Source organism: Lycium barbarum, chromosome 5, assembly GCF_019175385.1.
Source record: "Lycium barbarum isolate Lr01 chromosome 5, ASM1917538v2, whole genome shotgun sequence".
Classification (NCBI taxonomy): domain Eukaryota; kingdom Viridiplantae; phylum Streptophyta; class Magnoliopsida; order Solanales; family Solanaceae; genus Lycium; species Lycium barbarum.
The window spans coordinates 23,840,562-23,855,708 of NC_083341.1; the positions used below are offsets into that span (position 1 = coordinate 23,840,562).

The 15,147-nt window shown below is 37.8% G+C and overlaps 1 protein-coding gene across 1 annotated transcript in view; it reads left to right on the forward strand.

Moving 5' to 3' along the window:
• Positions 1 to 4,959, forward strand: part of LOC132642392 (uncharacterized) — a 49,035-nt gene extending 44,076 nt beyond the window's left edge. The window contains exons 2-4 of the mRNA XM_060359615.1: positions 2,070 to 2,198; positions 2,869 to 3,012; positions 4,840 to 4,959. Of these exons, the coding sequence (XP_060215598.1) occupies positions 2,070 to 2,198; positions 2,869 to 3,012; positions 4,840 to 4,959 (393 nt within the window). The remainder of the gene's footprint in view (positions 1 to 2,069; positions 2,199 to 2,868; positions 3,013 to 4,839) is intronic.
• Positions 4,960 to 15,147: the final 10,188 nt, after the last annotated feature.

Below are 15,147 nucleotides of genomic sequence, written 5' to 3' on the forward strand. Positions count from 1 at the left end.
TTACTTGTATGTCCATAGCACTTCTGGTTCTGTGTTCTCTCTGTCCTCTCTCAATAAGGCCCAAATAAATCTAAGGCCAAGTGTGACAATTCGGGGTTGTCTTAATCTCCCGGTGTTATCCATGCCTGGGGTTCTTTGAAACCCCTTGGAACTTGTGTGACATCGGAAATACGGGATCAAGACCTAGTCCCCATGCCATTTCTAAAGTCATAGGATAATTTGAGCTTTATTGGAGTAGGCGAAGGGGTAAGTATGGATCAAGTGTGGATTTCCTTATATATATATATGTGTGTATGTGTGTATACTTTATCTTATATATAAGTGTGTGTATTTATAACTTTAGTCATTTACCTTAGTGATAAGTTCAGCGATTATAAACTAACTGGTGTTTTCTTTTTCTCTCCTCCTCTTCCTCCTACCACACGGCCGCTCGGGTCACAAATGCATAAAACAACCCATTGGGCCCAAGGCCCAAGTGGGAATACTACTTCAAAATAGAGTCCGGGAAGGCAAAGAAGATAGCGAGGCGCGCAGAAAGCCCGGCCATGGGTGAAAATGGCCAACTACGGGCTTGGTACGCCCCTAGTCTAACTTAGTCTCTTTATATTTATTTGTAGACTTATTCCCAACTTGATGTACTTGTAAAAAGTGTATTCAAACTCATACTATAGTGGAAAATCTTTATGATTGGAATTAGATGTCTTAGGAAAACAGTTCTTATGCTGTTTAGTCGACTTTAGGTCCCGGTACGCAATTTTTCAAAACCGCGGACTCAAACATAATTTCTTCTTTCCTTTTCTTTTCTTACAACTAAGTATCAAAGTGAGACCTTTTCAAAACTGCTTTCAAAATAGATCACTATTGATTTTCCAAGTTTAAATAAGCAAATCACGTTTTATAAAGTTATTTCACGAAAATGAGTCAATTAACTTAATTTCTACCCCAAACTGAATTTCCAAAATCAGCTTTAAATGGACAGATCTAACAATTGGGTTTAATCTATACAACTTCACAAATGACCAATCTTTGGCGCAATATTGGACTGGTTTTCAAAAACTTAAACAAAAATCAGATTTCTATCAAGTTATGAATCTCATTTCTGGAAAAATAGAAACGAAATGAAGGATTTTCAGTACGAAATACTGTTTTGGCCCAAAGTTGGCCCAAATTAGCTTACATTTTTAGACGGGATGCACACGTTCAAATACAAAATGCCTTTATAAACGTTTAAAGAACCTACGCATAATATAAAGTTCCGGATAAGATTGCAACGTACCGATACTAGTCAACCCGAGCCCCGATGTATGAGTATAAAATAAATAACTTATAAATAATATTTTCTTTACATTTTTTACAATTTATACTTATCCCTTATATATAAAAGGAAAATTAATTATACTCGGATGATATAAATCCGAAACTACACCTACAAGTAAAGGGGATATATTCAAATTCTTCCAAAAAAATATGATATGCAAAAAACTATCGATGACAGATCTTTTTTTTACGGAAAAATAAACACAAAATAAGCAGTTTAAACAAATACTCATACACTGGAGTTCGAAGGTCAACCGTATAGTATAGATTCGTAATACTGGGTTGCCTAACACCTTCCCCACGGGATCATCAGAACCCTTACCTAGAACTCTGGATTACGAAGGTTTTTTCACGATATTTGAATAAACCCTTCACCATTGGTTTTCTTAATTTCCTAATTAGGTGGCGACTTTTTTAAAACAAAGTCTGAAAGAGCACCAACAAGTTTGTAGTAGCTTTTATGCCCTAAACCCACGTGAAAAAGCGAACCGTTAGAGCAGTTATTTAGTTAGGCTAGATATTTTAGTTTGTTACACGATTAGTTAATGATTGTGATTAGTTAGATTAGTTAGTTGGCATCCAATCCAGCTATAGACAACTATCATATCATCATGTAATCATTGTGTATATATGTTAGTGCAATGAGAGGGAAATGCCAAGTTGAGCATTTCATTTCTTCCAAACTGATCATTTACTTTTTTTGCTCAATCTTGATTACTCCATTAATGGAGGTTCTCAAGCTTCATCATTAGAAGCTATCTCGTTTAACAGATTCCATGCCTTCAAATTTCCTTGAACCGTCTGTCTCACATGGCCTAAAGGTTGACCTGCTTGAGCCGGGTCGTATTCTCTGCTCTTTCCAGGTCCCTCCTCGTCTAGTGGTCCATTTATATTCTTATTCTCCTACCACCTTTATTCTTTGATTATTACCTATTGTTTCATTTGCTTCAATTATAGTATTATTTTTTGTTGCTACTATTCTTTTTTTTTTAGCATGTCTTCTTCACTATTTCCTTTCCATACCTCATTTTGATATGCTTTACTTGAGCCGAGGGTTTATAGGAAACGGCCTCTCTACTTTCACAAGGTAGGGTAAAGTCTATGGACACACTATTCTCTCTAGCGGAGGGTCCTTCTCTCTTTTCATCGTTTCTTTGTAGCAGTTTAGTAGATAGTCGAGCGTTGTCTAGTTTTTCCTTTTCAGGATTATTACTATTACTCCCTATTATCTTATTCTTCGCTTGTTATTATTATCTATTTTTTTTTTTTTTTTTTTTTGCTTTTGATTATCATATTATTTGTTGTTGTCACTATTCTTCATTACATTATTTACTATGTTTCCTTTTTCAAACCTGCTTTGAAACTGCTTTAGTCTAGCCAAGGGTCTTCTGAAACAGTCTCTCTACCTTTACAAGGTAGGGTAAAGTCTGCGTACACACCACACGACCCTCCCCAGCCCCCACTTGCGAGACTACACCGGATATGTTGTTGTTGTTGTTTGTACCCTATCCAGTTTCTTGTTGTTTAAATGGAATTTGCGAGGTGGAACAGAATGCGGGTAATATTCTACATGAAGGAGCCACGACGGCTCTGGTGGATGATTTGGGTTCTGCTGCTATTTATACTGTAGGTGCAACACTTGCTGGTGTTGCTGTTGAGATCAATGTTTCCTACTTGGATGCTGCTTTTCTCGGAGTGAGTTATTTTGCTCTGTCTTGATTTTCAATTTTTGTAGAATGTAGTACCGGAAATAGCCTCTCTACCTCGCAAAGGTAAGGATAAGGTCTGCGTACATCCTACCCTCCCCGGATGTAGGATCATACCTGGTATGTTGTTGTTGTTGTTAATGTGGATTGATCTAGGGATTCTTAATATATTTGTAGTTGTGAATTTGGCTCTTTCATTCCTTCTGTTCAACCATTTTGAAATGTACTGGATGATGGAATTTATTATCTTTTTCCATAGTAAAACGCTCTCCTAGAAGAAAAGCTAACTAGTAAAAGAGAGCTTTATAGGAAAATGAGTATGATTATGCACCCATATTATGACTATCTTTGGCGTTGAGGCTCTCAAGTAATCATAAGAAGGATAAACTTTTAAAATTTTAGTGTTCAACTGATGTATGTGTAAACAGATGCTTCCATGGTCTAGTGGTCAGGACATTGGACTCTGAATCCAATAACCCGAGTTCAAATCTCTGGTTATCCTTAATTAATATTTGTACTGTCGGTACTTTTCTTTTTTCAATATTATCATCTTAGCCTTTTATTATTGCATTTCTTTCAAACCATTTTTTGAAAATGATTTTCTTGAGCCAAGGGTCTACCGGAAATAGTTTCTCTACCCCCACAAAGATAGGGGTATATAAGGCGTCTGCGTACACCCCACTCTCCCCACACCCCACTAGTGTGATTATACTGGGTATGTTGTTGTTGTTGTTGTCGTTTGTTTTACTCTGGTTATGATTAATTAATATTTGTATCGTCGGTATTTTTCTTTTTTCAATATTTTCATCTTAGCCTTTTATTATTGCATTTCTTTCAAATCATTTTTTGAAAAATGATTTTCTTGAGCCAAGGGTCTACCGGAAATAGTCTCTCTACCCCCCACAAAGATAGGGGTATATAAGGCGTCTGCGTACACCCACTCTTCCCAGACCCCACTAGTGTGATTATACTGGGTATGTTGTTGTTGTTGTCGTCTGATGGATGTATGCCCCTAATTTCATGTGAGGTCTTTGGTATGTATACAGTTTTATTTTCATAGCTTCATTAACTATAGTTTGCAGAACGCTACTTCATTATGAGCGAAACTTAATTAATCTAAATCCTGTTGAAGGTCACTTTGCCATATCGAGCAATAAGTGTTCTGGTTTTGGCACTGCCAATAACTTTACTTCATGAATGTTACTCAATCTAGATGTCAGAGCAACATATATAGGCCTTCTTCATTCACCAACCTCTAGCAATGCAACATTGGGATACACATGCATGAATTTACTTCTATAAGATAAACATATGCAGAGTTGATTTGGATATTTAAGATCCGGCCAGGAAAAACAAAAGCAAGTTGGTGCAATAGCATGGACTTCATCAATAACAATTCGACCGTTTTGATATTGAAGCTTTGGCTTTAATCTCCTAGTAGAAGGTTAATGCTATCTTCAAGGGAAGGAACCTGATGGTGATTACAAAAAATTAAGGAATTAGAATAAAATGTAATTTCATTCACAATTAGAAAATATATGAACTTTTATCTTGCACCAAGCAGAGGACTTTCATCGGCGACGAACTTTGTTTCTTGTATTAATGCGCTAGCTGAATCTCATCCTTGTATTTGTTTTTGGTTGATTGGTTATAGACCTAATTATTTGTTTGTTTTACTTGCTAAGATTACTTGTTATAGCCAAAATTAGTAGTTGTTGATATATGCTTTTTTGCATATATTATAGGGCTGTATGGTGTGATTCCAATTTTCAAAAGGATACAATGCAATATCCTCATTCAACCATTGTTTAATCAGGAGGAAATCGAACTTGAAGCCAAAGTATTACGTGTTGGGAAGGAAATTGCTGATGTCAGAGTCGAGTTGAGGAAGAAAAAGACGGGGAAGATAGTTGCACAAGGTCGCCATTCCAAGTAATTGGCTGTCAATAGTAAGCTTTGAGTAATTTTGCATGTATTGCGCGACTGAACATTCACGTACAGAATCATTTTTATAAGTAAATTACAAATGAAAACCCTTTACTGCTTTAGTGAGTAAGTTCAGTTACATTAATCTTGTATTACAAAAGTTTGCTTTTAATATGAAGCAAGGTCCTGGCTGAATGGATATTTGATCTGCTGAAGAGGTCTCTCGACAACATATGCCTTCTCCATTTTGGGGCCTATAAAAAAAATTCCATGCATTCAAATCTTAAAAAGGGCTGCGGAATACATGAAATGGATAATATGATTGAGACTGGTACTCTTTTCTTGAGGCGTAAATTGCTATAGCAGTATAGGTTCACGGTATTGCATGTATTCAAAAATCGCCGTCCAATGAAATTTTGCACAATCGAAAAATTATCTGCACAAAGGCTAACATCTGGAAGGAAGCAGATCTAGAAAGCTGTTCGTTGTTACTGGTACCAAAATCTAAAGTTGTGAGCTTGGACAAATAAAGCTAATAAATCGGCTATCAATAAAGCAGGCAAAGGGACATGTTCAACACCTAATCCTTATAACAGCAAAAGGAAGAACAAGTTGCACAGGGATTGAATTAGTTTTGGGAATTGATAAATGAACTGAACTCATCTTATAATTGAAAATCGAAGTTAACCAGTTGTGCTGATAGGACAGAGTGGCTATCATCAAGCAGAACAACTGATCAGCAGATGCATTAACAGTTTCACGTATCTCTTTCCTATTGAGAAGTTAGTTTCATGTGCTTTGTTTATTGCACGGGTTGAAATTCATTTATTTGATGCTTTATCTAGAGATTGTTGATTGACTAATCTGATTGAAAAATATCATGATGCGCTTGAGGGGAAGAGGGTGAAAGTATATTATTCACCATCTAACATAATCGAGAGTACTTAGTTTCCTATTTATGGAAAACTTTAGATATACATATTTGAAGTTGTGATTGCCAAACTTAACTTCATACATTTGAGATATTTTTGTTCGAAATTCCAACTTGTGTTAACTTCAAATATACATGTTTTATGTTACGTTTTGGCTATGAACAGACTTAGAAATTCATATAAAGGATTCAAAACAAATACTAAAATGCTACACTTGGAATTTGAACCTAGCGTAATACAATTATTGAATCCCTTGCCATTAAACTAGAACTAGAATCTTTCCCTATGTCAAAGAGGATTTAACAACTGATATCTAATCAAAATTTTATGTTAAACTTATTTTTGCATTATAATTGTTATACCCCATTTCAACCGGGTTGAAACGAAGTACAACATATTGGAGATTCCTATATTGTTTCGTTTAAAGAGTCGCCACCTAATTGATTTTACGGTGAATCAGGACACCTAATCATTAACTAAGGTAAAGTTAAAACTAAACCTCCGTTAATGGTCTGCTTAACCAATGTGATTCTGGGTAAGGGTTCTATATCATTCTAAAGGGAAGGGGTTAGGCATCCTTTAGAATCCATTAAATACGGTTATCCGGCCAAACTTAGGTTAATTAATTAAGATTTAAAATTTAAGAAAATAGCCTTGAAAAAATAAAAAGAAAAAGGATAACTTATAATTAACAAAATTTAAAATACTATTATGTGAATGATGCACTCTATATGGTGAAACTAAGTACTTAATGTTCAGAGCGGTAATCCTAAATGATAGAATCTACCCCTTTCTAATCCTACATGAATCGTAGGTTCTCCACCTAATTTTAAACCGCACACAATCCAAAACACAGACAAAATTAGCAATCATAAAGATGGATGAGAGGAAATGAATGATAAGAAAAAGAGAATAAAATGTTGCAGGAGATCTCTGACGAGTTTCGCCTGCCTGAGGTGATTTAAGAATTGCGACACGAGATGACTCTATGGATGGGTGTGCCGAGTCTCATCTTGAGACTTTATTTTGATAAAGTCCCGAATTAAGACTCCGTTTGCTCCGATGTGTACATGTAAGAGAAAGGGGAAAAGAGATAAAGATTAGCATCCGATTATGACAAAGCTATTATTGTTCTAAGAAAAGTAACAGATTAATTAGGTACAAATGAACAGACTCTTTGGTGCACAATATACCATCAGCTCTTATCTAAGGGAAATAACAATCAGCACAGCAACTATGACATAATCAACTTTAAGAAGCCATGGTATTATGCCAGACATCCTGAACATTTAATACAACATATTGAAATCCTTACTAGCTCGCTTGATCAAACAACATCTAAATCCGCCTACTTAATCAATTCTAACAAAAACAACCTGTAAATCATGATTAACTAGAACACGACCAATATATATAGTGCACACCCAGCATAAACAGCCTAGACCAAATGACTTCTAAAGCATGTTTATACGAGCAGACTAAACATAGTATACTGTCCAATGAATGCAACAACAAACTAATCACCACTATAAAATTAGTTCACATAATCACTAATTAAGTTACTAGTTAAATTGATTCATATAATATTTACTCCTTTTCAATCTAAAATCAAGATTGAACACAAATACGACTCAACACGGACCAACTATTCTAACACATATACATATGTTTAGACTACGTACACAAATCACACAGAAACAGTAAAATGAACTAACACCGAAAAAAAACATTATTTAGCTAATTAACTCATCACATGAACATCCTTAATCACAAAAAAAATGGCAAATTTAAGCTAACACATAGCAACTAAAGAAACGAGAAAAATGCAAAAAAAATAGATGAAAAGGGGAATTACCTGCTTCGGGTGCAGCGAAGTGAGGCGCGGGGTCTCCGATTCACACTCGAATATTATCAAATCCGAGCTCGCGGTGCTCGAATTCACAGCGACGACAAGACAAGCAAGTGCAAATTGGATCTAGTATTTTGACCCAATATTAGAACAAGATTTCGGCTGCTAAAGAAACTGATTTTAAGGAATTCTACGCGGCTAAAAGGACTTGTATTTTAGAGATTTTTTTGGGATTTCGAAGAAAACAAAAGAAAACTCGTTTCGGAACTTGATTTTCAAGGGGGCTTTCTATTCCAGCTCTAATTCTTGGGGAATTTCGTGACTCCAAAAAAAAACCTGCCTTTTGCAATTCAACTAACCACTATTTATAGGGTTTTTGCTCTTTTGGCGTTGAAGAAAGAGGGAGGAGCGGGAGAGAGAGAAGAGTGGGGGACAAGCGGGGAACAGGGACAAGTGGAGGAAGCGGAGAAGAAGGAGGAAAAGGGGGAGGGGTGTGCACGGCGGAAGAGGGGAGATGAAGGGGAAAAGAGGGAGCGGGAAAAGGGGGTGCGGCGGTGGGAATGACGAAATGAAGGGGAAACCCTTTAGGGTTTCCCTTATTTGGCTGAAGAATGAATTGGACCCGGTCCATTTGTGGACCGGGTCAAATTTTAGACTGGGTATTAAAAGAACGGACTATTAAATTAAACATGGACTGATCTAAAAAAAATTGAGATAAAACATATGGTCTAGTCCAAAAAATATTAGGAATTAATCGGACTTTGATTTGTGGTCCGGTAAGTCAAAATACGGACTGAGTGCAAGAAATAGTTTGGCTTCTAAATTTGAATAAGAGACACATTTTGATTGACGATGTACTAAGGGTGCCAGAATATCACCTAATACGGAAATATGTAATTATAAAAAAAAGATCCGGGTAAAAATTATATGATGTCGCAAATGACCGTGCTATAATATTTAATGACAAACGCTATCATTTAAATATGCGAAATAAATGCGATGTGTGTGCGGAAGTTGGTAGAAACGTCGAGAAATGCAAGTTTCAATAATACTAAATAATAGTAGCAAATAAATAGCGGTAGTAATACTGCTAATAATGATAACAATAATGATAATGCTGATAATAATGGTGATAAAAATAATAATAGATATAATAATAATAGTACATAACAAATATTGATAATTAATAACAAATAACAATAAGAATAATGATAATAATTAATAATAATAATAAGTATGGTAGTAATTAATAATAAAAAAATGACAATTATTGATAATAACAAAAATGATAATAAATTAATAATAATAACAGTAATAGTGGTGACAATAATGATAATAATAATAAGAAATAATAATGATGATAATAATAATAATAAATAACAATTATTGATAAAACAATGATAATAATTAATAACAAAAATAACTATGATAATGATGATTAATAATTAATAACAAAAATAACGCTGATAATAATGATTAGTAATTAATAATAATGGTAACAACAATAATAATAATAATAATAATAATAATAGTAATAATGGAAATAACAAGAATAATAATAATTAATGATAATTAGTAATAAATGATAATTTAAGAATAATAATAATAATAATAATAATAATAATAATGATAATAATAACTGCAGTAGAATAAAAACGTGGGTGTTAATAAAAGACAAATAATTATAGTAAAATTTAAATGCATATTTTTTAATTTCTCAAAATACCAGAAGTATAAATAGGTATTTCGGAGGAGAGGCGGGACAAAATTGGGTGTCAACAACTTGTCCCTCTTTGCCTGGTAATGATGAAAGAATTTTCGGGCAAAGACGTTGACTTAGTAGCCTATTTTGTCCCGGCTGAAGGATTGTGGAGGACTAAGGGTAAAGAAAATTACGGCCGAACTCTGGTCTCTGAATCGCCTACATATCTCGGGTTGCACGAGAATCAGGCCGTGTGTAGTTCTGGGAAGACTACGACACCTATGACTGGCAACTCATGATTTGATGCGAATCTTCGCAAAAAATATTGTCCCAGTGTCGAATTATGATGACACTGGGTATTGTGATAGAACTCTGAAAATTGAGTGTGCTCGAACGCGAACGGGATATTTGGAATTGGAGCTGAGTGTTCGAGGTAGATCTTTGACCCTTGTCGGGAAGTCTGCTTATCCTTCCCGACGTATTGCCCCAGTTCGCTGCCGAAGAAATAGTTCCACGTTGCTCTAAAGCTCCTGCGAAACTTTAAACTAGACAAAAATAGTCAGTAAAAATAAATATTGAAGTAAAGCGATGCAAGTGCGGTGCAATGCGGCTACGAGCATACGCAGAGGCATTTGAAAATAAATAAGCGAGGCAGGTGGGGTGCGATGCCTTATGCGGAAATTTTCAAAGGGCGGTGCGAATTACAAAAGGCGGTGCATGGCCCATGTAACATATGAAAGGCGGTGCTCAGCCTTATGCAGAAATTTAAATGGGCGTTGCATGGCCCAAGCAATATATGAAAGCGATGCAAAGGGCGGTGCGCAGCCCATGCATCATATGAAAGGTGGTGCGCAGCCTTATGCAAAAATTTAAAAGGGCGGTGCATGGCCCAGGCAGTATATGAGAGCGATGCAAAGGGCGGTGCGCAGCCCATGCATCATATGAAAGGCGGTGCACAGCCTTATGCAGAAATTTAAAAGGGCGGTGCATGGCCCAGGCAATATATGAAAGCGATGCAAAGGGCGGTGCGCAGCCCATGCATCATATGAAAGGCGGTGCGCAGCCTTATGCAGAAATTCAAAAGGGTGGTGCATGGCCCAGGCAGTATATGAGAGCGATGCAAAGGGCGGTGCGCAGCCCATGCATCATATGAAAGGCGGTGCACAGCCTTATGCAGAAATTTAAAAGGGCGGTGCATGGCCCATGTAATATATGAAAGGCGGTGCACAGCCTTATGCAGAAATTTAAAAGGGCGGTGCATGGCCCAGGCAATATATGAAAGCGATGCAAAGGGCGGTGCGCGGCCCATGCATCATATGAAAGGCGGTGCACAGCCTTACGCAGAAATTTAAAAGGGCGGTGCATGGCCCATGTAATATATGAAAGGCGGTGCACAGCCTTATGCAGAAATTTAAAAGGGCGGTGCATGGCCCAGGCAATATATGAAAGCGATGCAAAGGGCGGTGCGCGGCCCATGCATCATATGAAAGGCGGTGCACAGCCTTACGCAGAAATTTAAAAGGGCGGTGCATGGCCCATGTAATATATGAAAGGCGGTGCACAGCCTTATGCAGAAATTTAAAAGGGCGGTGCATGACCCAGGCAATATATGAAAGGCGGTGCACAGCCTTATGCAGAAATTTAAAAGGGCGGTGCACAGCCCATGCGACATATAAAAGGCGGACGAGCTTAAAATGTCCTATTAAAGGCGGACTAGCCTAAAATGTCCAATTAAAGGCGGACAAGCCTAATGTCATATTAAAGGCGGACAAGCCCAAATGTCCAATTAAAGGCGGACAAGCCTAAATGTCCAATTAAAGGCGGACGAGCCTAAATGTTCTATTAAAGGCGGACAAGCCTAAATGTCAAATTGAAAGCGGACGAGCCTAAAATGTCCTATTAAAGGCGGACGAGCCTAAATGTGGTGCTTTTGCGAACAATGATGATGTGCCTTTGCAGGGCATTTGAAAGTAATAATGTAATGTAGGTGCGGTTGCTTTTGCAGTACGGGGCATTTGAAAACAGTAGTGCGTATGCAGTGCATGGTATTTTAAAATAGTAGTGCATGCAGTGCGGGGAGTTTAAAGCAATAGTGCATATGCAGTGCGTGGTATTAAAAATAATAGTGCATGCAGTGCGGGGAATTTAAAGCAGCAGTGCGTGGTACTTAAAATAGTAGTGCATGCGCAGTGCATTTGAGAGCATTTGAAAGCAATAATATTTGTGCGTCGACACGTTTGAAAAAATCATTTGCAAGACTCAAGCATTAATTTGTTGCGAATCTCGCAAATTATTGATACTCGAGAGGCATAATTGTTATAATAAAGATCAAACCGTTCGACGTGCAATCCTTGCAAGGCTGCGAACATTATATATTTTGGCTTCTGCAACTTGGGAACCGTGAAATAAAGCGAGTGTCCTTTCTCCCAAGTCTTCTTTTTGCCTGATGACTCTGTTGGCCATATTCTCTTTCCTGTTTCTCGATGTCGCTTGCGATGATGCCCTTAAAAATTGTCCAGTTACTCGCATAAGAGGATGTCGTTTTGCGATGATGCCCCTTAAAACTGTCCCAGTTTCTGGTATAGGAGGATATTAAGCTTTTGCGGTGATGCCCTTAAAATTTGTCCCAGTTTCTGGTACAGGAGGATGTTGCTTTTGCGAATGACGAGACCGAGCCTGACATAGGCTGCCTATGTATCCCACTAAGGGAATCAGGTCAAGCGTAGTTCAAATTACAAAGCAGAATAAAATTGAGATAGAAGGCGGTGCTCGGTCTTATGCTAAAATTTCAAAGGGGCGGTGCACAGCCCACGCAACATATAAAAGGCGGTGCTCAGCCTTATGCAGAAATTTCAAAGGGATGGTGCACAACCCATGCGATATATAAAAGGCGGTCAAGCCCAAAATGTCCTATTAAAGGCGGACGAGCCTAAAATGTCCTATTAAAGGCGGACGAGCCTAAAATGTCCTATTAAAGGCGGACGAGCCTAAAATGTCCTATTAAAGGCGGACGAGCCTAAAATGTCCTGTTAAAGGCGGACGAGCCTAATGCAGTGCTTGATTTATGATTACTAAAATTAGTGCAGAGCGAATGGCTTTTCCGATGCTTTGATTCATATGCGGTGAGACGAGTTTGACGCAGTGCGAAATTTACAGCAGCAAATATTCATGATGCAGTGCCGAAGATTTGGGGACCTTCTATCCCGCCAAAATTTGCATCTAAAAGTTCCTGCACTCAAATAAATTTGTAAGTTTCAAATTTAGTCAGTATTAAGTTGACTTTGCCCTTTGCTTTATCTGAATCTTGCAATTCCCGACTTTGATATTGTGCGATATCCTTCAAGAATAGCTAAAATATGCCCCTGCGTTACTCAAAGAAAATTTGTTAGTGTAAAATAACATGGTTGTCTTGCATTGAACACCAAAGCTTTGGCGTTGAATCTGCATTTCTCGTGGTGATAGCATTGCAACAATTTGGTGACGCTAATATATTGCTCGAGATTTCGATTCATGCTTTTGTCGAATAATGATAGTCCATTTGCAAAGCTGCCTCAGTGTTGCTTCGTAGGAAAATGAAATTTTCACTATATTAAGACCGAACCCACCATAGGCGCCTACGTATCCCGCTACCAACAGGAATCAGGTCGAACGTAGTTCATAATACAAAGCTTTAGCAAAAATTACAAGAAGGAAAGTTGATCATGAGGCAAGTGGGTGGAGAATGCTAGTGACAGTAGATCCTTTCAATCATCTTACTTAGTTCCACGCTTCCTTTTCAAATGTCTCGGTGCTAATTTTGATGGATCACCGGTAACAATAATTGCATTTACAACTAGAGGGCCCTCGTTGTCGCACAATTTATTTTGTTGCACACTTATCTTATCCTTTTCGATCATGTTCTGGATCTTATGCTTAAGTGCCGGGCAATTTTCTGTGTCATGACCTGGAATATTAGAGTGGTAAGCACAACTCTTGGACCAATCGAAATCTGGCGGTAGGCTTTTAGGGATCCATCCTTTCTTTGGCTTCAGGAGTCCTTTGGCTTTCATTCTCTCAAATATGCTGGTTAATGACTCTTCAAGAGGAGTAAAAGTGCGGAGTCTTGCGTGCTCTGACTGTCGTAAGCTAGACTGTGTTTGATCGGGTTGATATCGAAAGCCTCGTTGATGAAGGTATACATGATCATGCGAACATTGATGGTTCTGCCGTGATTGCGGCTGACGTGTAGACCTGACAGTTGAGTCGGTCTCTCTGTTTTTGCCTTGCAAGTTGTTGAATGTCTCGGCTTGAAAGGTTTCTTGTACTGATGAAGTGTCAACAATTTTTCCTGCTCGAATGCCCGCTTCTACTTGCTTTCCAACTTGAATTAAATCAGAAAAGTCGCGTAACCGCGCACATAACAACTTTTCATAATATATGCCCTTTTGCATTTGGATGAAAGTTGAAATTAGCTCACTCTCGGGCAACGGAGGGTGTATTTTTGAAGCTTCCAATCTCCACCGGATGGCATATTCCTGAAAAGACTCATGTGGCATTCTTTCTATCTCAAGCATATCATACAGATTTGGACTAACCCCGATGTTAAATTTGAAATGTTCTACAAAGTCACGGGCCATGTCCTCCCACGTATACCATTTGCGAAAGTCTTGTTCCGTGTACCAATCTAACGCCAACCCTGATAGGCTCTGAATGAACAATTTCATTCTTATGGCTTCATTTTGTCCAATTCCCATTAATCTGCTACAATAGTCCTTCAAGTGCGTAACAGGATTTCCTCTGCCATTAAAGGTGTTGAATTTTGGCATTTTGAATCCGGGCTGCAAATCAACATTCGGAAGCATGCACAAACTTTCATATCTTAAACTTTGGACATTTCTTGCCCGCATCTCTTCTTCGATAATTCTCCTTAAATTGTGAAGCTCTCTATTCGAGTTATTCTGATTGATTGCATTCATTTCATTTCTCAATCTCTTGTATGGGCATACCGCTAGCTGATTTTGCTGGTTTTCTGTGAAGGGCGCCGCAAGTGCAGGCTTTTGGACATTAGGCGTCAACGTGACTTGCAAAATTTCTGGTTTAACAGAGTATCTTGGCGGCACATATGTAGGAGCTGAGGGAGGAGAAATAGTGAAGGAAATGTTTTGGGTTGAGCGGGAAGCTGAACTTGTGTTAGGAAGCAGGCTGAAGGTATTTCCCAAATTGACCAACACGCTTCTTTGTACCACATTCTTCTCGCTATTCTCATTTTGCACTTGCACCAATCCCACACCGATGTTGAATGATTCAAATCTTTTTGCCATTGTATCTTGTCCTTAACGCAGATTCGCAGCCAACCCAATGTTCAATGCTAGGCAACCTCTAAAGAATTAAAACTAAACAAATAGAGAATAAATTCAAATAATTCTCTTGGCATCAAGTAATCGCAAATAAATTCGAAAGCGAGCATATTACAAATAAATTTCAGTAAATCACTTAGCAAGTAAGCCAGCAAATGACTTACAAAGTTTATAACACAAACAGTAATAGCACGTCCTAATATGCAGGGACCTCTTTGTGCCAGAGGTAGGCCTAACGCTAAATATTCGAGATTATGATAGAGTGATCCAAGCCCTTTAATTGAGACACTTAAGTTTGGAAATAAAAGGCCAAGTTTCATTGAAATAAATAAAAACGAGTGTGTTGATGAGGCAAGTGACTAAAATACATAAAAGATGA